Source organism: Hakea prostrata, chromosome 3 (genome assembly GCF_041222555.1).
Source record: "Hakea prostrata isolate BN-2017 chromosome 3, UWA_Hpros_2, whole genome shotgun sequence".
NCBI lineage: Eukaryota > Viridiplantae > Streptophyta > Magnoliopsida > Proteales > Proteaceae > Hakea > Hakea prostrata.
In genome coordinates this window covers 40790225-40813033 of record NC_142602.1, presented here as the reverse complement: position 1 = coordinate 40813033, position 22809 = coordinate 40790225, and the positions used below count along the sequence as shown (strand labels likewise).

Sequence of the window (22809 nt, the reverse complement as noted above, 5' to 3'; positions counted from 1 at the left end):
AAATGGTCTAAGAATTCTCTAAACAACTTATTCCTAAAATTGAAAAAAAATATATATTTTGAATTAGTTATTCCCAAAAAAATTTAACTCTATTTTTAATGTGTAGGTTCTACGTCAAAATATGATAAAATAATTTGGAGGTGAAATTCCCAATGGATCTCATATGGGGCTCACACAATATATGTGGTGAAAAACTGTTATTATTTGTCCAACGGGGAGGCGATCCGGATTCTCAATATTCGCCTCCTCCCCCTTGTTGAATCCTAGCTCTGCCCCAGATCCTTGGTTATATTCTGGTTGCCACCTTTCTTTTCCTGCCACATCAAATGTGAATTACAATTTAAAAATCTCATATTAATAGCCAACGCTAGGTTCCGGTCTCCCCAATTTGGGATAATTTCTGCCAAATTGCCCCTATATGCTGTTTCACACGATCACCATAATTAAATGACAAGAAAAATGGACTCTCCTGTGCATTGGAGTTCAGTATAGCTCTTTTTGTTCAGTTCTCTCATAATGCAGCAACTTCCCATCAACCCACTAGTGGCAAATAAAAAATTCTGTTTATGATCATTTTCTTGACAATCTGTATCAGCTGAAATTGACCTTTGGAAAGTCCTGATTCCAATCAGCCAGAGGACTTATATGCATAGTTATGGTTGATCAATTCAGTGAATCTACATCTTGTAGACGAAGTCTCTAGAAAATCATTTATCTCAACAAATGGTTCCCGAGTTTAACAGGACTTGGCGAGGCTCGGATTTACTTAGCCTTCCGTTTCCAGCAATTTTGGGGCATTTCCTTCTCAAGTAACCCAAAGATCATGTCAATGTTAAATTTATGAGTTTCATCCATCGTAAACATTTTTCCTCCTGACAGCTTTCTGCTCAAACATTTGCCTGGAGAGTGAAACATATCAAGAGAAGCAAACTCTGGAGCCAGATGCATTCATCAGATAATAAAGTACAAATATCTACAATAATTCATTCATAGTTCTAGCCTAAATTAGAAGAGGTGTAAATACATTGGTGTATAAAATATGAACCAAAAAAAAGGTGCCAGCATCAAAATGGCAATCATATTGTTCAGAGAGTTACTGGAAACTGTAGTCTCAATAGAAAATTAGTCACAAGATTTACTGATACTGAAATATGTGAAACAAACAGGTATTATTACAGTAACAGATGAAGAAATGTGAAGGGTTGAGTTCACAAGGTTGTCCTCAAGAACTGTACAACAAAATAGACGACAGCCAGGAAAAGTGCAATCTGGTATGCATCCCTTTGGAAGTTGTCATCCCTTTGGAAGAACTGAATAAACAACCAAGACATTAGGCAGAGGTTAGAAATATCTTCTGAGATTTATCATATACAAAATAGCCCCTACATGTTTAGAATCTGATGTAGCCAAAGGATCCAATATTGAAAGACAATGCAAATGATAATCTTTACTATTAATCTTGAATGATGGTACAAGGAATTGGTAAAACTTGGGGACTCTCTCAACCCAAGGTGGGGACTCACTCAACCCTAGAGGATTCACTCAACTTTTTAACACAAGTGTGCACAAGCAAAAGTTATCTTCCAAGTAAATAACCTCCTTCCGTGATGGGATTACATATATATGTATAGAATGAAGACTATAAGGGGGGGGGGGAAGAGAGAGAGAGCGAGAGAGAGAGAGACATTTGAGGGGAAGAGAAGAGGGGTGGAGGTTGAACGGTCAAGAGCATTTAAAAGAACTCGTCCTTGACTGCGTCCCCACCTTGGGTTGACCGTTTGGGGCTTAGGCTTCATCATCCTCTCTCGCTTGAGAAGAACTTGTCCTTGAGTTTGGGTCACCAAAATATGGGTAGAGATCTGAGATGTTAAAAACAAGACTAATATTCATGCCTTTAGGTGTTTAAGTTCTTGCAAGATTGAACCCTGACCTGAAATTTGTCAAAGGACATCTTCTTGCTGGTGAGCATGTCCCTAATCTTAGTGAAGCATATTCTAGACTTCAACGTATTGCCTTGCCTGAAGGGAGTTCTCCCAAAAAAAGTTCTAAAGGAGAAAATTCAGCCTTCACTACCTCTTATGGAAGGGGACATGGTTGTGGTTCAGGGGGAGTTAGTAGGTCTTCTGGAGGTCGTAGTGTTTAACTGTCTGATAAGACATCTCGACTTTGTACTCATTGCGGTAAAACAGGGCACTTAGTGGAAGCTTGTTGGGCCAAACATGGAAAACCAGAGTGGGCTAAGCACCTTGCCAATCATGCCGTTTCTGATGGTGGTACTGATACTGTAGCAAACAACGATAGTGGTTCTGGATCTTCTTCAGGGGACTTGTCTAAGACTCTAAGAGATGATGTAAGCCAAATCCTTCGCCGATTGCAAAATATTGAAACTGGCGCTTCCACATCCACTAGTACTTCTGCTGCCACACTTTCTCATGCAGGTAACACATCACTTCTCACTTCTACTCCCACCCCTTGGATCATCGATTCAAGGGCCTCTTCCCATATGACTGGTAAGTCATCACTTTTTAGCTCTTTTTCTAAATCTACCACTAAAAATTCTGTTGTCAAAGCTAATGGGACTTCCACACCTATTCTCTTACTTTATCATCTGTACTTCATGTTGCTAACTTTCCTTTTAACTTATTATCTATTAGTCAATTAACTAAAGCACTAAACTGCTCTCTGACTTTTACTCCCACTTATTGTGTTTTCCAGGACCTTCACACGAGGAAGACGATTGGTGGAGGGTGTGAAAGGAACGGACTCTACTATCTGGACTATGCTACCCCTATTGCGGCTCTTTCTGATAATTGTGTAGATGCTCTCCAGTGGCACTATCGTTTAGGCCATCTGTCTTTACCTAGATTAAAAATTTGATTTCCTTCTTTTAAATCAGTGTCTAGATTAAATTGTGAAGCGTGTGAGTTAGGGAAGCATCATCGTGCCACCTATCCTCCACGCTCTATCTCTCGTAGTGAGTTCTTATTTTCTCTTGTTCATTCCGATATTTGGGGCCCTTGTAGAATTAGTAATAGGCATGGTTTTCGATATTTTGTTACTTTTGTGGACGATTTCTCTCGTCTTACATGGTTGTATCTTTTAAAGGATCGGACATAGTTCTTAACTACATTTAAAAGTTTTATTCATGAAATTCGGACTCAATTTTCTCTTCCTATTAAAATTTTTCAGTCTGATAATGCTTTAGAATATGTGCAACATGATATATCTAACTTGTGTGATTCTCTAGGAATAATTCATCAAACCAGTTGTTCATTCACTCCCCAACAAAATGGAGTGGCTGAACGCAAAAATTGTCACCTCTTGGAGGTTGCACGCGCTATTTTGATTCAGATGAATGTTCCAAAGAGTTACTGGTGTGATGCGATTTTGATTGCTGGTCATTTAATTAACTGTATGCCTATGCCTTTGCTTTCTGAAAAATCTCCTTTTTCAATTGTTTTTCCCAATAGAGAACCGTTTTCAGTTCCACCCAAAATTTTTGGTTGTGTGTTTTGTTCACATACCACATCCTTTGGATAAACTTTCCCCCCGTTCTATTAAGTGTATTTTTCTTGGGTACTCACGAACTCAAAAAGGTTTTTCGCTGTTATGATCCAGTTCTTCGCAAACAATTTACAAGTGCAGATGTGACCTTTTTTGAAGACACTCCTTATTATCTTAGTCAATCGTTGTCTGTTGAAAATTGTGTTTTGGATGATACTCTTCCTATTCTCTCTTTAGTTCCTTCAACTAGCAATGTTCCTCTACAGGTTTATCAGCGAAGACATAAGTTGCTAGAACATATTGTGGATAGTAGAGTTCCTCCTAACAATATTAGCGGCTCTCCTTTAGTGGAGCCTGAAGCTGGCCCTACGGATGTTCCTTCTTCATCCTCTCCACCGGCAGATTCTTCTAGTGGAGATCCCACTCTGCCTTCAGATGACTTACCAAATGCTTTAAGGAAAGGTACTCGTACTTGCACTTTACACTCTAACATTGTTTATCCTGTTTCCAATTTTGTTTCCACCTCTCATCTCCCTCCTTGCTTTGTCTATGTCTGCCGTTCATATTCCAACCCATCATACCGAAGCTCTTAAAATTCCTGGCTGGAAAGCCGCTATGGATGTGGAAATGGATGTAAACATTCTCGTCATACATGGTCTTTAGTCAACTTACCTCCTGGGAAAGATGTGGTCCGCTGTCGGTGGGTGTATACTATTAAGTACCATTCTGATGGTATGGTTGAAAGGCTTAAGGCCCACTTGGTGGCTAAGGGCTATACACAAACATATGGTGTAGATTATTTTGAGATTTTTTCTCCTGTGGCAAGACTTAATTCTGTCCGTGTCTTGATATCTTTGGTGTGAATTATGATTGGACTCTTTTTCAGCTTGACATAAAAAATGCATTCTTATATGGTGATCTTTATGAAGAAGTTTACATGGAGCAACCTCCGGGGTATGTTGCTCGGGGGGGAGGACAAGTGTTCGTGTTTGCGAGGCTTCATAAAGCGATTTATGGACTCAAACAGTCTCCACGGGCTTGGTTTGAGAAATTTAGCAAGACTGTGGAGTCTTTTGGTTTTGTACTGATGTTATTCGATCACTCTATATTTGTTAGACGGCGGGGGTGATTGTGTTGTCATTATGGCAGTTTATGTTGATGATATTGTTCTTTCAGGAAATGATGTTGATGCAATCCATACAGTTAAGGCACACTTACAAAAATCTTTCCAAACCAAAGATTTAGGTGATCTACAATATTTTTTGGGGATTGAAGTGATCCGCAGTAAATAAGGAGTAAGTTTGTCACAAAGAAAGTATGTGTTAGATCTTTTGACTGAGACTGGCATGCTTGCTTCTAAACCTAGCGACATTCCCATGGATCCTTAATTGAAGTTAGGACGTGATGATGGTGACTTGTTAGATGATGTCCATCGTTACAGGAGTATTATTGGGAAACTTATTTATCTTACTGTTACTCGTCCTGATATTTGTTATTCTGTTGGTGTGTTGAGTCAGTTAATGCAGTCTCTAGGAAGGCTCATTGGGACGCAGCAATGAGAGTGCTTCGGTACCTCAAGAGTGAGCCCGGAAAAGGGCTCATCTATCGACCAAATCGGAGTATGGACTTGGTTGCCTTTTCTGATGCAGATTGGGTTGGATCCGTCATTGATCGCCGGTCAACCACAGGTTATTGTACTTTTCTTAGTGGATTTGGAAGAGTAAGAAACAATCCACCATTGCTCGATCTAGTGCTGAAGCTGAGTATAGGGCTATGGCCCAAACCGCTACTGAATTGATGTGGCTTCGTTCATTGTTAGAGGAAATAGGATTTCCATTTTCTACCCCAATGAAAATGTTTTGTGATAATCAGGCAGCCACTTACATTGCTAGTAGTCCAGTGTTCCATGAGAGAACGAAGCATATAGAGGTATATTGTCGCTTTGTGCGTGTGATGCAGTGAAGAAGAAGCTTATAGCAACTCCTTTTGTGAACTCTACTGACCAACTAGTTGATTTGTTCACCAAAGCTCTGTTCAGACCAAGTTTTCAGTTTATCTGTTGCAAGCTGGGCATGGGAGATTTGTATGCTCCAGCTTAAGGGAGAGTGTTGAAGTATACGTAAATTTGGAAGTTTTACTGTTCACGTTACTGTTCACGTGAACAGTATTATGCTATTGTTTTTATTATATTTTCTATTTCTAATGTGGGAGTCTTGCTACATAAGTTTTGGGAGTTTTTAGAAAGCATAGTTTCTATTTTGGTGGTAGTTTCTATTTTCAGAACTTTCTATTTTAGGAGTTAAGAAGTTACTAAAGCTGTAATATTTTGTTTCATTTTTTCTAGAGGACAATTACTTGTCTCTCAAGTTGTATTAGATTCATTATAAGCTATAAATAAAAGTGTTCAGTGATTCTAGACTCTTTAGCTAAGAATCACAGGTCTTTTCTATTGGTTCTTCATCTCTCTTCTCTTCTTCTTCTTCTTCTTCTTCTTCTTCTCTCTTTTCTTTGTTCAAATTCAACTGCTATTTTGATTGTTTAAAGCTTGTTTTCTAACAAAGTCCAAATAGAGTCACCCCACCCAATTAGAGTTAGAATTTTTTTTTTTATTTTTTATTTTTTATTTTTTAATTTTTTATGTAAGGCTATAAATAAGCCAACCAATCATTGTAAAGATTAGTTTGCATTGAATAAGAAATTAGTATCTATTGTGGAAAATTGGTTTGTGGCTTCTTGGGAGGGCCCCTACGGATGTTCAGATATTCTTGCCTTCAATTGCAGCAGCCATGCTTCAAGATCCAGCACCTTCCATCTTCAACAGCAGCATCTTCTAGCCATCACAGCCCCTCCCCACTTCATCTCCTCTTTGCAGACCTAGGAAACCCCACCCCCATCCATCCCAGTGTCTTCCCCACCCCCGACAGCACCTTAGATCCCCTCCCATACCCCCCTGCGACACCTCCCAGCCCCCCTCCTGGTGTGAAACAGAATTCAGCCCCTGGCCAAATCCCTGGAGTGGACCCCACAGCCACTTCAAAGTGGTGCACCTAGGGCAGGCCAAACCCTCCAGGAGGGGTAATTTGATCATCAGCCCTAATTATATGCTGGTATTTAACTTCAGAATTTATTTCTTTATATCCAAAGTCTTGTTTTGTTTAGAAGTCTTGAATTGATTTGTGAGTTGAATTCTTAAGTCCTTAGAAGTCTTTCTTTAAAATTGGACTCCTATAGATAAGTTACATCTTTTATTTCAAGAAGAATTCTTTAATTTGGGTGGTTGTTAATTAGTTGTAAAAAGGTATTCTATCTTATAAAGGGAACCCTAGTTAGATTGGTTTCTAAGTTCTAGTTGAGTCCAAATAGAGTCTCCCAGTTTGAGTTAAGTTCCTCCTTTTTTATGCAAGGCTATACATAAAGCCAGCCTATGATTGTAAACTTCAGTCTGCATTGAATAAAGAATTGATACCTCTTGTGGGAAATTGGGTCGTGGCCTTCTTGGGAGGACCACGGCAGATTTTCAAGTATTCTTGCCTTCAATTGCAGCTTTTTGATTCAAGAAACAGCAACATTCATATACTCCCAGCAGTCTACAAGTAAGTGCATACACCCCTAGCCCCTCCCCCTTCATCCCTAGCCATCATAGCCCCTTCCCCCCTGTGGCAGCAAGAAAGCCCTCCCCCTACTTTTTCTTGTGGCAGCCTCTCCCTAACCCCCCCCCTTTTTCGGTTTTCTTTTAAATTCCTGTTTTCTTTTATTTTCTGAAACATGCGGCAGAATTGAAATATAAAAGAAAGAAGAAAGAGGGGGGAAAAAAAGAGAGAAAAGAAGAAATGAAAAAAAAGGGAATAAAGAACAAGAAAATTAAGATTCTTGGCAGAATATTGGAAAATTTTCAAGAATTCAACAACATCCCCTCTCTTTGCTGCAAGCTCCCTCCCTCATCCAAGATACTCCACATTCCATTTGAACACTTAATTACCTATACTTTTCCCTCCTTGGTTTTCATCTCAATTCCCTACCCATACAATTTTGTTAACAAAATCTTCTTTATCTTTTGTTTCATCCAAGAGTCATTCCCACAATCTTCCTAAAACCTTTCCATATCAATTCTGTTGCTGTGAAATCCTGCTCGATCAAGTGTACTGGCAAAAAAGTGCGACACCTCCGACGCTCAAGTTAGTCGAATACCCAATTTTTTAACAAAGCAAGCAGGTTGCAACAAGCAAAATAGCTAGTTGGATTGATTCTTGAAAAACAAACCTCAACACTGGTGTGGCTATGGGTTTTTATAGTTTAAGTTACCTTGACAAAGCAGTTGAGTTCGACCTGAATTCTACAATTAGGTCCTTATCTGTTGGGAGAGAGTGTTTCACCCTTATTGTGATTGCTGAGTCCAATCCAGACTCTATGAACGATCCGTCCTTTCCAACTCGGTTAGGACTCTTATTCCTAATTTTGAGGAAGTTTATAGTCATCGCTGCTTACTGGTTGTTTCACTCATGGTCTGACCAGGATTTGTTCAGGTCATTCTGGTCATGGTCGGACCAAATATGTTCGACAGGTTTTACCCGTATCATAAGTTCCCTAGTCTCTAGGGTGGAGCATCTTGGTGCTCAGGCTTAGGGACTATTCTTCTCTCCAAACACTTACTATTAGATCAACCAAAGTCTTTGGTCAGAAACTTAACTCAAGTAATGCCCGTTGAGTCATCTGCTGGCACATTGATGGTGAGTGACGTTGCACAGCAGAAAAAGGCTGCGAATGCTGGCACGTCCCCCAATTTCTCCCATTTTGACACGTGGCCACGTCTTTTGAAGTGACGTTAGGCGGTTTAAATTCAAAGTGTCCTTTCATCTCTATCCGTTAAAATGCCTTTCATCCACGCCTTCCATCTAGAATCTCACGTACGTCTGATCAACGTCCTTTTACACCATTAGATATGAATCTCTTTTGTTTTTATGAGATGGAATCCTAATCGTTAAGATGTTATTCTTCTGAACCACCCAATTGAGATCTAGACAGGAGATCTAAAGTCACCCCCTTTGCCCCATCGGATAAAGTCACTTTTAGGACCTTTAGATTGGAATCTTCTGAAGCATATAAAAAAGGGAAATTTTATACCTTTTTTCTTACTTCATCTTATTCTTGAGAGGCATTTGAAGCGGAGGTGATTTCTCGGAGAGCATTTTCTTGGATTTTTTGTGTTCTTTGTGCCTTTCCTGTTTTATTTCAACAAAACAAGTAAGTTTCCTCACCTTCCTCATATATTTATTCCATTTCTCTTGTTGTAATGTCTTTAGTGATGGCTTTTGTATTTGTTTGTTTGTTTTTGTGTCTTCCTTTATCTCTGAATATTTTCCTTTAGTCCGGGAAGAAATGGGAGTGAAGTCTGTGGCGTCAAAACCCCCTAGGTCCTCTAGGTCTGTTGGCCCTTCAAGCTCTGTCACTAAGAGTGATAGATTGAGTGTGGAGAGTGATATTCCCTCAAGTGAAGGTACTCAGAACGTCGAGCCTTCCTCCCCAGCTCCTAGTCAAGATTTTGGGGGAAACATTTCCAAAGAATCTGACCAAGATCCTAGTTCTTGACAAAAGATGGTCGATCATCAGGCTAGTAAGCCTCTTAGCATACGAGCTCGTTTTAAGGCGAATAGGAGAAGGTGGGTTAATAGCCTTTCTCCCGAGGAGTCTAAGGCCAACCGTCACAAACCTTGTACTCCCAAGCACATTGACTTCGATCCAACTACCTTTGGGCCAAAAAAATTTCCTTCAGAGATTACCGAAGAGGACTTGGAGCTTATTTGGGCTTGATACGCCATTCCCAACGAATAGGCTGTTCGAGTTCCTTCCGAGCATGAACGAGCACACCGACCTCCAAAAGGAGAATTTGTTGTTCTGAAGGATACCTTTAAGGGCGAATTTTGACTTCCCCTTCACCCTGGTACTCAATCATTTTGGTATGTGTCCGGGTATGTTAGCGCCGAACAGTTGGCGCAACATTGTTTGCCTTTGGGGCTTCCGTAAGCAAAGGGAGGTCGGTATCACCCCTTCTTTGAACTTGTTTCTCCATTTTTTATGGCTAAGAAACAAGAATAGGCCCTTTGGTCCCACAATTCCAAGTGGACTTCACAACAATCAGGTTGGGATGGGAACTTTGTCAGGAATGGTACCCTCTTGTCTAATAACAACCGATGGCGTCCTCAATATTTTTTTGTCCGACCAACCTGTCCTCCCGACTTTCCTCTTCAGTGAACAAAGGGTCCTAAAGAAGGGTCGAATTTCTTCCCTGATCTAAACCCGTTCGAACAAGAAGCTAGGGATCGAATCTTGCAGATCCCAACCGAAGATTGGAATTCCCATGCAGTGAACGGATACTGCCCAAAATACCCAAGCATCCTGCACCATTGGGGATTTTTGTCAGTGACCTCTCCTTAATTCTTCATGGTGATGTCTTTTCTTTTTTAGAGTTTTTAACTTTTAATGCTCAGTTAATTGTGGATGCAATGTTGCTCGGAGAAGAAAAGTTCAAGGCAGCCATTGCTGAGAAGGATTTCCAATATGCAGAGGCGTGTCACCCGACCAAGTCAGACAAGGGTCGGGGTTCTCAAACATCTCCTTCCAAGAAGAGATAGAGTGTTTGTCCAGGACAGAGAGGAAGGCCTGCTTCAACTTCTAATCTTCCTCCCAGGTCGTCTAAGAAGGTGGAAAGCTCGGGAGTCTCAAATAAGGATCCTTGGCGGGGATGATATCGTCAAAAAGCCCTCCCAGTGATGCAGTTGGTTCAAGGCCAATAAACCCAACCACCACTTCGGTTCTAGTTGGCTCTGCTGTTACTAGCCTGAGAGATGTTCTTCGACCTGATTGGTCGATAACTTCAGGTTCTTCTGTATTTACTAGCCAACCTTGGTCGCCAACAATTGGTAGGCTGGTGTTCTTCTACCAGCTGACCGGTCTTACCTTTGAGGGATGAGTCGGCTTTATGCTCACAATGTCACTATCTGGTATGTTCGATCTAATGTTTGTCCTAATTTTATTTTGTGATAAGTTCTCTAATAGTTGGTTGTCTTATCACAAGATGGCATGTGCTTTAGTTCAATCATTAGGAGAGATGATTTATCATGCTCGGAAGGATCACTTCTTCACTCGCAAATTAGAGCAGTGTATGAAGAAGCAAGACAAAGAGTTGGCCATCTTGCGTTCAAGCAAGGAATCTTTGGTTGCTCGGGAGGTAGAGTTGGTCAGGGAAGGGGCTACTCTGCAAGGGACGAACAAAGCCATAAGGCTTGAGATGGCTTGACTTTAGACCCAACTGTAGGAAACCCAAGGGTCCTTGGTCGGCAAAGAGAAGACTCTTGCCAAGAAGGAAAAGGAAGTTTCCATCTTGTTGCAAAAGCTCTTGGCTTCCGATCATGAGGTTTCTCATCTTTCAAAGTTGGTTGAAGAAAAGTTTCTGAGCACTTTTGAGGACCTCTCTAACGAGTAACGTCATGAAGTGATCCGGAGATGAGTGAGGACCAAGAAGTGTTGTCAATTTATGGCAAAGGTGGCTGCTTTAGGGTAATAGTATGCGCGAAGACAGACTTTTTCGAGCATCATTGGGGAGTTTAGAGACCTTAACTTAGACAAGTTCCGGAGCTTTATCGACCCTGGAATTTTTTACAACCTTAAAGTTCCTCGACCCAAGTGGTGTGATGGTCGGCAGCGTTTGCCCAAACCTCAAGGAGTGGATGTAATGGACTTCTTAGATTATAACTAGGAGTCGATCCCTGAGGCCGGTGCGCTGAGCAGCTCTCAGCCTACAAAGAAAGATAGTTCTTTCAAAGCGGAGACAGATGCCAGTGGCTTGGGAGAAGAGTTACTGGAGGAAGAAGGGGTCAACCAGCCCACCCAACCATGACCGAACATTTTTTCTTCTTTTTTCTAAGTATAATTTTGTAAACACGTATCTTTTATTGGTCAAACTGAATTTAAGTCTACCTATCCATGTATATATTGTTGAACAGTTGTACTTCTCATTCCATATCGTGCCTTTCTAGCTATTATATCTTTTGAGTTATTTATATATTTCACGCTATCATGTTTCATAGTTCCTGGTTGAATTTTCTTTGTTTCCTTTATAGGCTGTTCCCCACAAGCATGGTAGCTTGAAGTATTCAGGATCTCTTCATCGGAAGGTAGTATGTTGTTTGAATAATTTTTTCGATCACTTTATCCCAAGCATACATAGATGTGTTTTTGCTTCATAAAACGAAGCTTTGGTTTAACAAAACGAATAAATAGATTGCTTAATAAAATGAAAATGTTGCCAAACAGTGAAACAAACTTAGGGATAGAATTCTCTTAAGAAACAAAAGAAAATAAGTATGTCAATGATAATACTTTTTGAGATTGCTTGAATTCCTTGATTGAGGAATTTGTTGTTCGGTTTCAGGGTCGCATAGATGATATGCTCCTGGAGTGACCTGCTAGATCACTATGTATAGACCTTCCTAGTTCGGGGCTAGCTTCCCTTGGCTGGTCGGAATCTGAGGCTGATGCTCTGCAAAGGACTAGACCTCCTGGTAAATATTGTCTGATTTTGACTTTGGCATTGTAGTAAGTTGTAATTCGTCTATGATATTCTTCCAGACGATATTGGGCTTTGTCTCTTATCTCATCAAGTAGATTTATATTGGCCTTCATTCCTTCAAAATTCGCTTCTTCATCGAATTCCTCCTCTCTGAGGGATCCAATCTGATTTCGACTAATATACGAGCTTCTACTCCATAAGCAAGTCAGAATAGTGACTCCCCAATAGTCGTTCTGAGTGTTGTTCGATATAACCAGAGAACACTGGGTAATTCATCTACTCACCTTCCTTTTAATTGGTCAAGTCTTTTCTTCAATCTGTCAAGCATAGCCCTATTGGTAACTTCGACCTGACCATTACTTTAAGGGTATGCTATGAGCTTCTACTCCTTTGATCCTTGCAAAATCTTTCGAATTCTAGATTCTTCAATTGCTTCTCGTGGTCGGATACAATTATTTTTGGGACTCCATATCTATATATGATGTTGAGTGTGATGAACTTCCTCATTTGGTCGGTATTAATCAAAGCCAGAGGTTCAGCCTTTGTCCATTTTGTAAAGTAGTCCACTACAACCACTAGGGACTTTGCCTCCTGAAGCTTTTGGTAACTTTCCTACCAAATTTATCCCCCATCTTGCGAAAAGGGGCATAACAGGGGCGTGAGGTACGTTGGCATTTGTCACATCTCCGAACATAACTTCTTGCGTCTTTTTGTATAATGGGCCAAAATATCCTTGCCTTAATACTTCATTTACAATCGCTAGAGCACCCATGTGAGCTCCGCAAATCCTCTCATATATCTCCTTCAGAACTTTGATAGCTTCTGGAATCCTAAGCATCGTAGCAATGGTCGTGTAACTAACTTCTTGTATAGCCGACCTTCTCTAATAGTATACTGGGCAACTCTTTGCTAAACTGTTCGGGCTTCTTTTTTTCTTTTTTTTTTTTTTATCTTCTGAAAGTCATTCATGCTCTAAATAGCAAACAATTGGATCCATTCAGCCTCGCTCGATCTGTATTTGCATGTGGTTGACCACATAGATGCTCAAACTTACCAGCTCTTCTAAATAAATTACTGGTTTTGTGACATCCAGATCTTCTGTAGCTAAGCGAGAGAGTGCATCTGCTTGGTCATTCTCTACTCTAGGTACTTGCTTGACTAGCAAATCTATAAAGTGTTGTCTATATTGGTCAACCATGCTTAGATATTTGTTCATCCTTTTTTCTTTTCATTTATATACTCCATTTACTTGAATTACAATTAATTGTGAATCACTTTTGATTTCTAGGTTTTAGATCCCTAGAGTAGTAGCTAGCCTGAGGCTAGCTAGTAAGGCCTCATATTCTGCTTCATTAATGGAGGCTCTAAATTTGAAACGGAGTGCAAACTTTATTTTAAATCCTCCTGGACTTTGTAGAAGTAATCCTGTTCCGTTTCCTTGTGCATTACTAGATCCATCCACGGATAGGGTCCATCTTTTTATTGGTTTGGAAGAGAATATATTTTCTTCTTGCTCGTCTTGTGGAGTTTCGAGAATGAAGTCCACCAGAGCTTGAGCCTTGATGGTCAGTCGGGGTCGAAACTCTATCTGAGGCTCACTTAATTCAATCACTTAGGTTACTAGTCATCCTACCATGTCCGGTCGGTGCAATATCTTCTTCAGAGGAAAATTAATCAACACAACAATAAGGTGTGACTGAAAGTATGGTCGGAGCTTTCGTGCTAAATTAACTAAAGCTAATGCTTGTTTGTCTACTTCAGGATACTTGGTTTTTGCATCGATTACAACATGACTTATATAACAAACTAGATTTTGTATGTTACCTTCCTCCTGGATGAGCATTGCATTGATTGCAATGGATGATGTGGCCAAATATAGAAGTAATTCTTTCTTAGTGATCGGTCAGACAAGTAGAGGTGGATGTGATCATTTCTCTTCTAATTCATCGAAAGCTTTATGGCATTCTTTGTTCCATATTTCTGTCTTTTGACTGGACAATTTTCCAAAGCCTTAAAAAATGGCAGACACTTTTCTCCTGACCCGAGCATGAATTTGTTTAAGCTGCTACCCGCAGTGAGGCTTTGGACTTCTTTGATGCTACTTGGTGGCTTCATATCTTGAATTGCTTTGATCTTCTTTGGATTTGCTTTGATTCCCCTTTAGGACACCATGAAACCCAGGAATTTTCCAGATGATACTCCAAAAGCACATTTTTCTGGATTAAGCTTCATTTTGTGGAGTACATCAATTACTTTAACTAGGTTGGTCAAGTGGTCGGTCTTTAAAGTACTTTTTACCAGCAAGTCACCTATATAGACTTCCATGTTTTTGCCAATCTAGTCGGTAAAGATTTTGTTAACCGCTCTCTGATAGGTAGCTCCTGCATTCTTCAGACCAATGGAAACCTTATATAACAACTGTCTTTGTCAGTCATAGAGGCTATATTCTTCACATCATCTGGGTGCATCATGATCTGATTGTATCCTGAGAAGGCATCCATAAAACTGAACATCTATATCCAGCAGTTGCATCTATGAGAAGGTAAATCCTTGGAAGTGGATAACAATCTTTAGGACATGCTTTGTTGAGGTCGGTGTAGTCTGTGCACATCTGCCATTTGTCGTTCACCTTTTTTACCATCACCACATTGGCCAACCAGGTTGAATGCTTAATGGGCTTTATGAACCCATATTGCTTTAATTTTTGAACCTCTATTCGGATTGCCTCGTGTTTCTCAACAGAGAAATTTCTTCTTTTTTGGACAACCGGAATCGCATGAGGGTCAACACACAACTTATATTCGATCACTCATCTATCTATGTCGGGCATATCATCTGCTGACCAACCAAAGACATTCGAGTTTTCTTCTAGAAATAAAGTCAATTTGGCTTTGAAATCAACTTCTTGCTCGGCATCGATCATTATCCCCTAATTTGGCTCGTTAGGATTGAGACAGATTCTTTTTAGCTTCTCAACTGGTTCAACTCTTTGCATTGTTTCTTAGTCTCGATCATCCCTAATTTTGACAGACATGGTCGAACTGGTTTTTGCTCTTTTCTTCATATAATTGACATAACTCTGCCGACTAGACCTTTGATTGGCATTGCATTCTCCGATACCGTTCTTGGTCGGGAATTTCATTTTCATATGCAATGTGGACACTACTACTTCCAAAGCACAAAGGTTGGTCGACCAAGGATGACGTTCTAGGCAGACAGGTCGCGAAAAACCATATAATTAGATTATTGCATAGGTCTCACCTATTTGGAGGTCTAATCTAATTGTTCCTTCTGCCCTAGTAAAGGACCCTATGAATCCATATAATTGAGCTCCGCATAGGATAAGCATCTTCTCACTTAATTTCAATTTTCTAAAAGCTTCTATGGATAAGATGTCTATTGATGAACCAGTATCCACTAGTACCCTATGGACTTCACTTCTGACCATAATGACTTTAATCACCAAGGCATCATCATGGGGAGACCTTATATCCTGCATATCTTTGTAAGAGAAGGTGATTGGCTCTGATACCACCCTTTTGTCCGCCCTTTCAAGTTCGGCATTACCTACATAACGAGCTTTTCTTTTTTCCTGTCAGATTAACTCTTTTGTTGGACCACCAAGCACCATATATATTGGAGATCATTTTCTTTGATTGTCATCCTCACCCTCTGGTCGGCCTCTGCTAGGGCTTTTATGCCCTTCTCTGCTGGTCGACCTAGCTCTTTTCCTGTCTCCTTTGGGTGGTTGCTTGCTTTGCTCGAACGTACTTCTTCAATTGTCCTTGAGAGTAATTTTTCAATCTCTGCCTTCAACTGCCTTCAATCATTAGTCTAACGACCATGATCTTTGTGGAACTCACAGTACTTACTTCTATCACGATCTTCTAGTCGGGATTAAAGTTTGTTCGGCCATTTAAGTAGTCATTGGCTTTTGACTTGCATCAAAATCTCTAATCTTCAAGCATCCAGGGGAGTGTATGCTCCGTCAGGTAGCTTTGTTGACTTTGTCTGACAACCTTTGCTCGGATTTGTAGTTGGATTCCTGTTTTGTTAAAATCTTTCCTTATTTTCTTTTTCTGTGGTCGGCTCTTTCTTCAGGAACTCACTAGTTTCTGATATCTTAGCCTGCTTATGGCATTGCTTGAGCAAATCTGCATATGTCTCGGGTATATCTAACAAAAGGCGTCAAGCAGTCCTTCATGATTGAGCCCTTGATAAAGTGCATGAAAGGCTTTCTTCTCATCTAAATTCTCGATCTGAATGGTCATGTTGTTAAACCTCCAAAGATAACTTTTGATTCACTCTGTACGTCCTTGCTTGATAGAGAACAAAGTGTCCTCTCTTTTATTTGTACTTACTCCACTTTGAAAACATGACAAAAAACCCAACCAAGGTGGTCGAAATTCTCTATTGTCCCATTCTGTAATCCCAAAAACCATTTGGATGCGGCTATAATCAATGAAGCGGGTAAAATTTTGCACATGGTTACTTCCCTGTGTCTGTAAAAGGACATGACAGACTTGTAGTGCATGATGTGATGTCTTGGGCATCTTGTCCCATCGAACATTGTGAAGGTCGGGCACTTGAAATTTCGCGACATCTCGACTTTTGAATTCGCTCGTACAAAAGGATCTTCTTTGAGGACAAAATATAGCGAATCCTTGCCCCAATCTTTTAGTTTTTTCAACTTCTCATCAAGTTCCTCGAACCGTTTGTTTACATAATCAACATGTTTGGCTGGATTTCCATTGTTATCTCCTACTTGTAGGTTGTCAGGAAGAAGAGAACTACTTCCTCGATCTTCATAATTGTCAGTTGGAGGAGGGTCCTTAAACGCTACCTCTAGTGATGGTCGAGATTTCTCCCCGACCTTTTCTTTTCCTTTCTCCCGATTTCTCTGAGATGGTTGTGACGAGTGGTCGGGTGGTGGTACTCGTACCTCCTTTTGCTTTGATGGTCAACCATCTCCATTTTCATCAAGGTTAATTGGATTAAATTGTTGGCCGGTCCTCGGCACTGCTACTTGTTGATAGAGGCTTGCTTTAATGAGTTCGTTCAGGTCTAGGATTTGGTTCTACAACTCGTTAAATTGACCAATGTTACGAACTGATCGGATTGATTTGCTGGGGCATCATGATGAGGAACTTTTTCGATTCCTTGGGGTGCATCCCCTTTATTAATCTCTTGTTCACCTTCACACTGGTATGCATAATGGCTTTTTGATCAGTTTCCCACAAATAGCGCCAATTGTTGCTGCAAAAAAAGTGCTCAACCAAGTTGGTCAAGTAACACCTCCGACACTCAAGTTAGTCAACTACCCAATATTTTAATGAAGCAAGCAGGTTGCAACAAGCAAAATAGCTAGTTGGATTGATTCTTGAAAATCAACACTGGTGTTGGTATGGGTTTTTATAGTTGCAGTTACCTTGGCAAAACAATGAGTGAGTTCGACCTGAATTTCGCAATTAGGTCCTTATCTGTTGGGAGAGAGTGTTTCACCCTTATTGTGATTGTTGAGTCCACTCCGGACTCTATGAACAATCTGTCCTTTCCAACTCGGTCAGGACTCTTATTCCTAATTTTAAGGAAGTTTATAGTTGTAAAATCCCTCACAAACCCTAACCCAGTAATCTATGTTGTAGGTCCGAAGAGCTGAAGTCAAGGTGGAAGACAGCTTTGGGCCATCCCTTTGGAACCCATTGGATGTGACCTAGAACCAATGAAGGTTCATGATGAAGATCCTAGTGTAGAAACCCTAACTGACTTTGGAAGGAGAAGTAATTTAAATGATGATGGACTTGGAGATGGACCATGAGTGCAGTGTTAACACCTTTGGAAGGTCCTATAAAGTTAGGTAAGACCCTTTCTTAAGTTGGTGAAGGATCCAAGAGAAGCTTGAGGCTTTCGGAGACCAAAAGTCTGTTTTTGACCTTCTGGCATTGCTTGGTGCATTGCCTTGGTCGCCCCAAGCGACCAAGGCTTCCCTCAGCACATAATTGGGTATTTTTGGAAATTTAGGTTTTCGAAGCTCTATATATACAAACTTCGATCTAATTCGTACCACTTTGCCTCTAAGCTGTTGAAGAACGTGAGAAGAACCCTACAACTCTCTCTCTTCAAAGCCAAACAAGATCCCCAAGCATCCGTGAGAGATACCTCCGTCGAATCTTCTTCTACAAGGTTAGTAATCGATCTCATTTTCTCTAGATCTATTATCTCTACTGTTTCAATCCATTGTTATGATTGTGAGGAAGGTTTTATGCTACTATTATGACCTACTACTTCATCCTCATAGTCTTAGAGTAATCCTCATTCACTTTATTTCTTCCACAAGCAACACGGTATGATTTTGGTGTTTAGCCTAGCATGATCTTCGTGACCTCATTCTTATGTGAGTTTTTTAACTTCTAATCTATGCTAGATCTATTCCTAGGTTGTTTTCTAATCATGATCTACTGATTTCTTATCTCTAGAGTGAATCCCCACTCACTCTAGTCTATCCTTGAGAATCTGCGGATTAGGCCTACTATGTGAATTGTTAGATCTTATTTCCGATGACCATGTTTGATGCTTAAATCATAATAGATAGTCTCCATATACCATTTCAGAATTTTCATATTAATTTCAAAGTGATTGGAACCCAAATGTGGAGTTTCCAATCAAACCCTTAGGTTTTCTGGTCCGTAAACGAGGCTTGGTCAACTGCCTTGGTCACCCCAAACGACCAAGAGTGTCTAAGACAGCAACTTCTTTTGTTTTGACTCCGTTTTCGTCTCGATCCTTTGGGTTTGTTCCTTATGTTCAATACTTGTTTGTTTAGGCTTTCTTTGGTGACTTTGGACTTACCCTTAACCTTTTCTTCAGAGATTACAAATCGAGTATAAGGTGAGTACGTTCACTCACAATTGGCATACTTACATTCACCATATTAATAGAACTTATACGCATGTGTTAGCTACTATTATATGACTTATTCATATTTGTCATACTTTTGTAATTTCAGAAGTATGATTGTGAATGACTCTATTGTTATTTGATCTTGATGTGATATTTTATGCAATCAAATTATGATGTGTTTGTCTAGTTGTAATTATGGAATGGGGAATGCCCTCTTGGCATTTCTATCATGGGACATCAATGGAGGTGGTATGGGACGCTTTCCTATGTTGCCCCTTGACGCTTTCCATGATTATTGAATGACATACTTAGGTATTGTTTAGATGTGTTTGGCTAGGAAACCCCGTCATATCTCACCCCATTGGCGAGGGTATTGATGCCGAGTGACCCGTGGCAGCAATGGGGATTATGGGCACTCAAGACGGGTATCTGATCTGTGAGAGGACATAATCACATTATTGGGGGTCATTCATTGGTAGGGTTGCACAAAATAAACTTGGGCTCATAGGTGCTCAAGACCGGTAGGTCACACATAAGAGGACATGAGAGCTTCTCGTTTATTATATGTGGATGACCAATAAGGTTAAGAGTCCGTAGTCTGATTGGTTGGGTGCCATAGGATACAATGACTTTAGGGAGGGAGATACTAGAAAGGACTGCCTAGACACGGAACGGATTGTCTAGTTCACGGAAGGGGAAGTATCCTACACTGAGATTGATATGACTCAGTAGATGACTTAAATTGGGTTAGGTTTAACCCTGACATGCGCGCCAGTACTCAGACCAATGGTGGAGTGAGAGAGTCATGACCTAAACCTCATCTATGGAATGTCAGAGGGATGCCCTGACCCAATTACCACAAAGAACCCAAAAGAGGTGCTTAAGAGCCATGAGAGAGAGTGATTGAGACTGCCCAAAGGAGAATGGTGTTCTATCTTAATGCATATCTGCCACTAGAGACTAGCATGTATATAGTTAGAAGCATATTTGCATCATTGTCTCAAATCATTTGCATTATGCTTGTTCTGAACTATTTGTAGTTGTTATTTGTGATTGAACTATTTGCTGAGTTCTTTTGGGCTCACCCTTTGGGAACAATGTTTCTTCGATCTTGTTACAAGTACTGATGACTGCAAGAGCCTGGACTACAAGGCCACAACAAGTGACTCGTATTCCATGCAAGACACTAGCTGTTACAAACATAACGATGAAGATTTCCAGTGTGATGATGGTGCGTACCAAGATTAGTCTTATCTTAGAGCTGGAGCGTCGTATTTGGATACGGAAATCTTCGAGTTTAGACATACTTTATTTGAGTTTAAGGAGATGTACAATTAAACGTAGATTGATTCTTTGTCTTTTATACTTTTATTCAGTTGTAAAACTTTAGAGTTTGATCTACCTTTCCGCTTTGCCTATAGAGTTTATTTCCACTTTACTCTATACTTTGATTCTTTGATTGGTATCTTTTATTCCACACTCTAATAATTCTTTGTAATCTTTCTGAGTTACAACTTTGATTCTTTCCTTAAATAATAGTACACAGTGATTGCTCTTTGCTCTTGATTATATTATTGTGCAATGTGGGTATATGTCGCCCTAAACTTATTTTGGGATTGTGGATCACACATCCGGGTATCGTGGTTAGGGTATTCGCTGGGTGGATGAGACAATAGTCATTGCTGGTTGCTGGTTGTTTCACTCATGGTCCGACCAGGATTTGTCGGGACATTCTGGTTATGGCGGAACAAATATGTTTGACAGGTTTTACCTGTATCAAATTCCATTAATCTTAGAATAATTTTAGTCATCCAAAAATTATCCCACGTGAATTTGGTAAAACCTTAATCTCTTACCTATCAACCCATAGGATCCCAATCTTATCTCCTTGCCTTTCCCATGATTCCTCCATATATCTATTCCACCCATAGGGTTTTAAAGTTATTTGTTGGAAGATTCTAGAGAAACCCTTAACTTTAGGGAAATCATCCTAGGAGCAACAACAACAACAACAACAACAATAAGCCTTGTCCCAACTAAATGGGGTCGGCTACATGGATTCTTGCCCTCCAATCAGTTCTGTTCGAGGCCATGCTAGATACAAGGCCTAAGCTATACATATCCTTTCTCACCACTTCTCCTAAGGTTATCTTAGGTCTACCCCTAGCTCTTCTAGTTCCTTCAATATGGATTATATCACTTCTCCGTACAGGAGCATTTATAGGTCTCCGTTGAACGTGGCCGTGCCACCTCAAACGACTTTCTCTAAGCTTATCACTTATGGGAGCAACTCCCAGCCCAACTCTAATATGATCGTTTCTTATCTTATCCATCCTAGTTTTGCCACTCATCCATCTTAGCATCCTTATTTCTGCTACACTCAGTTTATCTATATGATTCTTTTTAACAGCCCAACACTCTGCACCGTACATCATAGCTGGTCGAACAACGGTCCTATAAAATTTTCCTTTAAGCTTTAATGGAATACGCCGATCACATAAGACTCCGGACGCACCTCTCCACTTCATCCACCCTATTTTAATTCTTTGGGAAACCTCATCTTCCAAATCACCTCTTTTACTTATGATTGAACCTAGGTACCTAAAACAATCACTCTGAGAAATCTCTTTATCGTCAAGTATCACCACCTCATCATCTGGCCGATCATGACTAAAGTTACAAACTAAATATTCTGTCTTCGATTTACTAAGTTTAAAGCCTTTTGATTCCAAAGCTAATCTCCATGATTCTAATTTGGTATTAATCCCCACTTGGGTCTCATCAATCAACACAATATCATCCGCAAAAAGCATACACCGGGGGACCTCATCTTGAATGTCTTTGGTTAATTCATCCATTATCAGTGCAAATAGATATGGGCTTAAAGTTGACCCTTGATGTAGCCCAACTATTATCGGGAATTCATTACTTTGTCCCCCCACTGTTCTAACACTAGTCACCGAACCATCATACATATCCTTAACTATATCTATATATTTACTTGCAACACTTCTTTTCTCTAGTACTTGCCAAATTAACGCTCTAGGGACTCTATCATAAGCTTTTTCTAGGTCAATAAATACCATATGAAGATCTTTCCTACATTCTCTATACCTTTCCATAAGTCTCCTAATTAAGTAAATAGCCTCCGTTGTAGATCTTCCTGGCATAAACCCAAATTGGTTCTCCGTAACTGTAGTTAAGTGTCTCAAACGGGTTTCAATTATTCTCTCCCATAATTTCATCGTATGGCTCATCAATTTAATGCCCCTATAGTTATTATAACTTTGAATATCTCCTTTATTTTTGTAAATTGAAACCACAACACTTCTCCTCCAATCATCTGGCATTTTCCATGTGCTCATAATCTTATTAAACAACTTAGTCAACCAAACTAGTCCATTGGGTTCCTAAGCTCTTCCATACTTCAATTGGGATTTCATCAGGACCTTGTGTCTTGCCGAGTTTCATCCTCCTTAAAGCTTCTTTTACTTCGGACATCGAAATCATCCTAGGAGCCTAACCCTAAAATTGGGTTTCCAACACCTCCTCTACCCTATGGCTCCCCCCATTCCCTCTCTTCTCTCTATCTCACCCCTCCCACTCCGTTTTCTGACTTGCAGCAGATTTGAGAACAGAATTGAAAAGAAGAAAGAAAGAGAAGAACAGAAAGATTCAAGAAAATTTGCCCAAGATCCATCCAAGAAACCACCAATTTTTTATCCAACCCTTTTCCCATATCCCTAAAATCTTCCCAAGAAACAAACCAAATTATCCCTTTCCTATTCCTACAGATCCTAGGGTCATCTTATCTCTCAAGATCATCCCATAGGAATTTG

General features: G+C 40.2%; 1 protein-coding gene across 5 annotated transcripts in view; it reads right to left on the bottom strand.

The window, feature by feature from the left end:
• Positions 1-249: 249 nt before the first annotated feature.
• The window catches only part of LOC149022234 (transmembrane protein, putative (DUF2358)), an 82295-nt gene continuing 59735 nt past the window's right edge, over positions 250-22809 (bottom strand). For 3 of the 5 annotated variants that reach the window (XM_089150416.1, XM_089150417.1, XM_089150414.1), the window contains one exon: positions 919-1310. In XM_089150416.1, the coding sequence (XP_089006542.1) occupies positions 1209-1310 (102 nt within the window). In that variant the 3' untranslated portion in view covers positions 919-1208. The other 2 variants (XM_089150415.1, XM_089150413.1) reach the window with 2 other exon arrangements.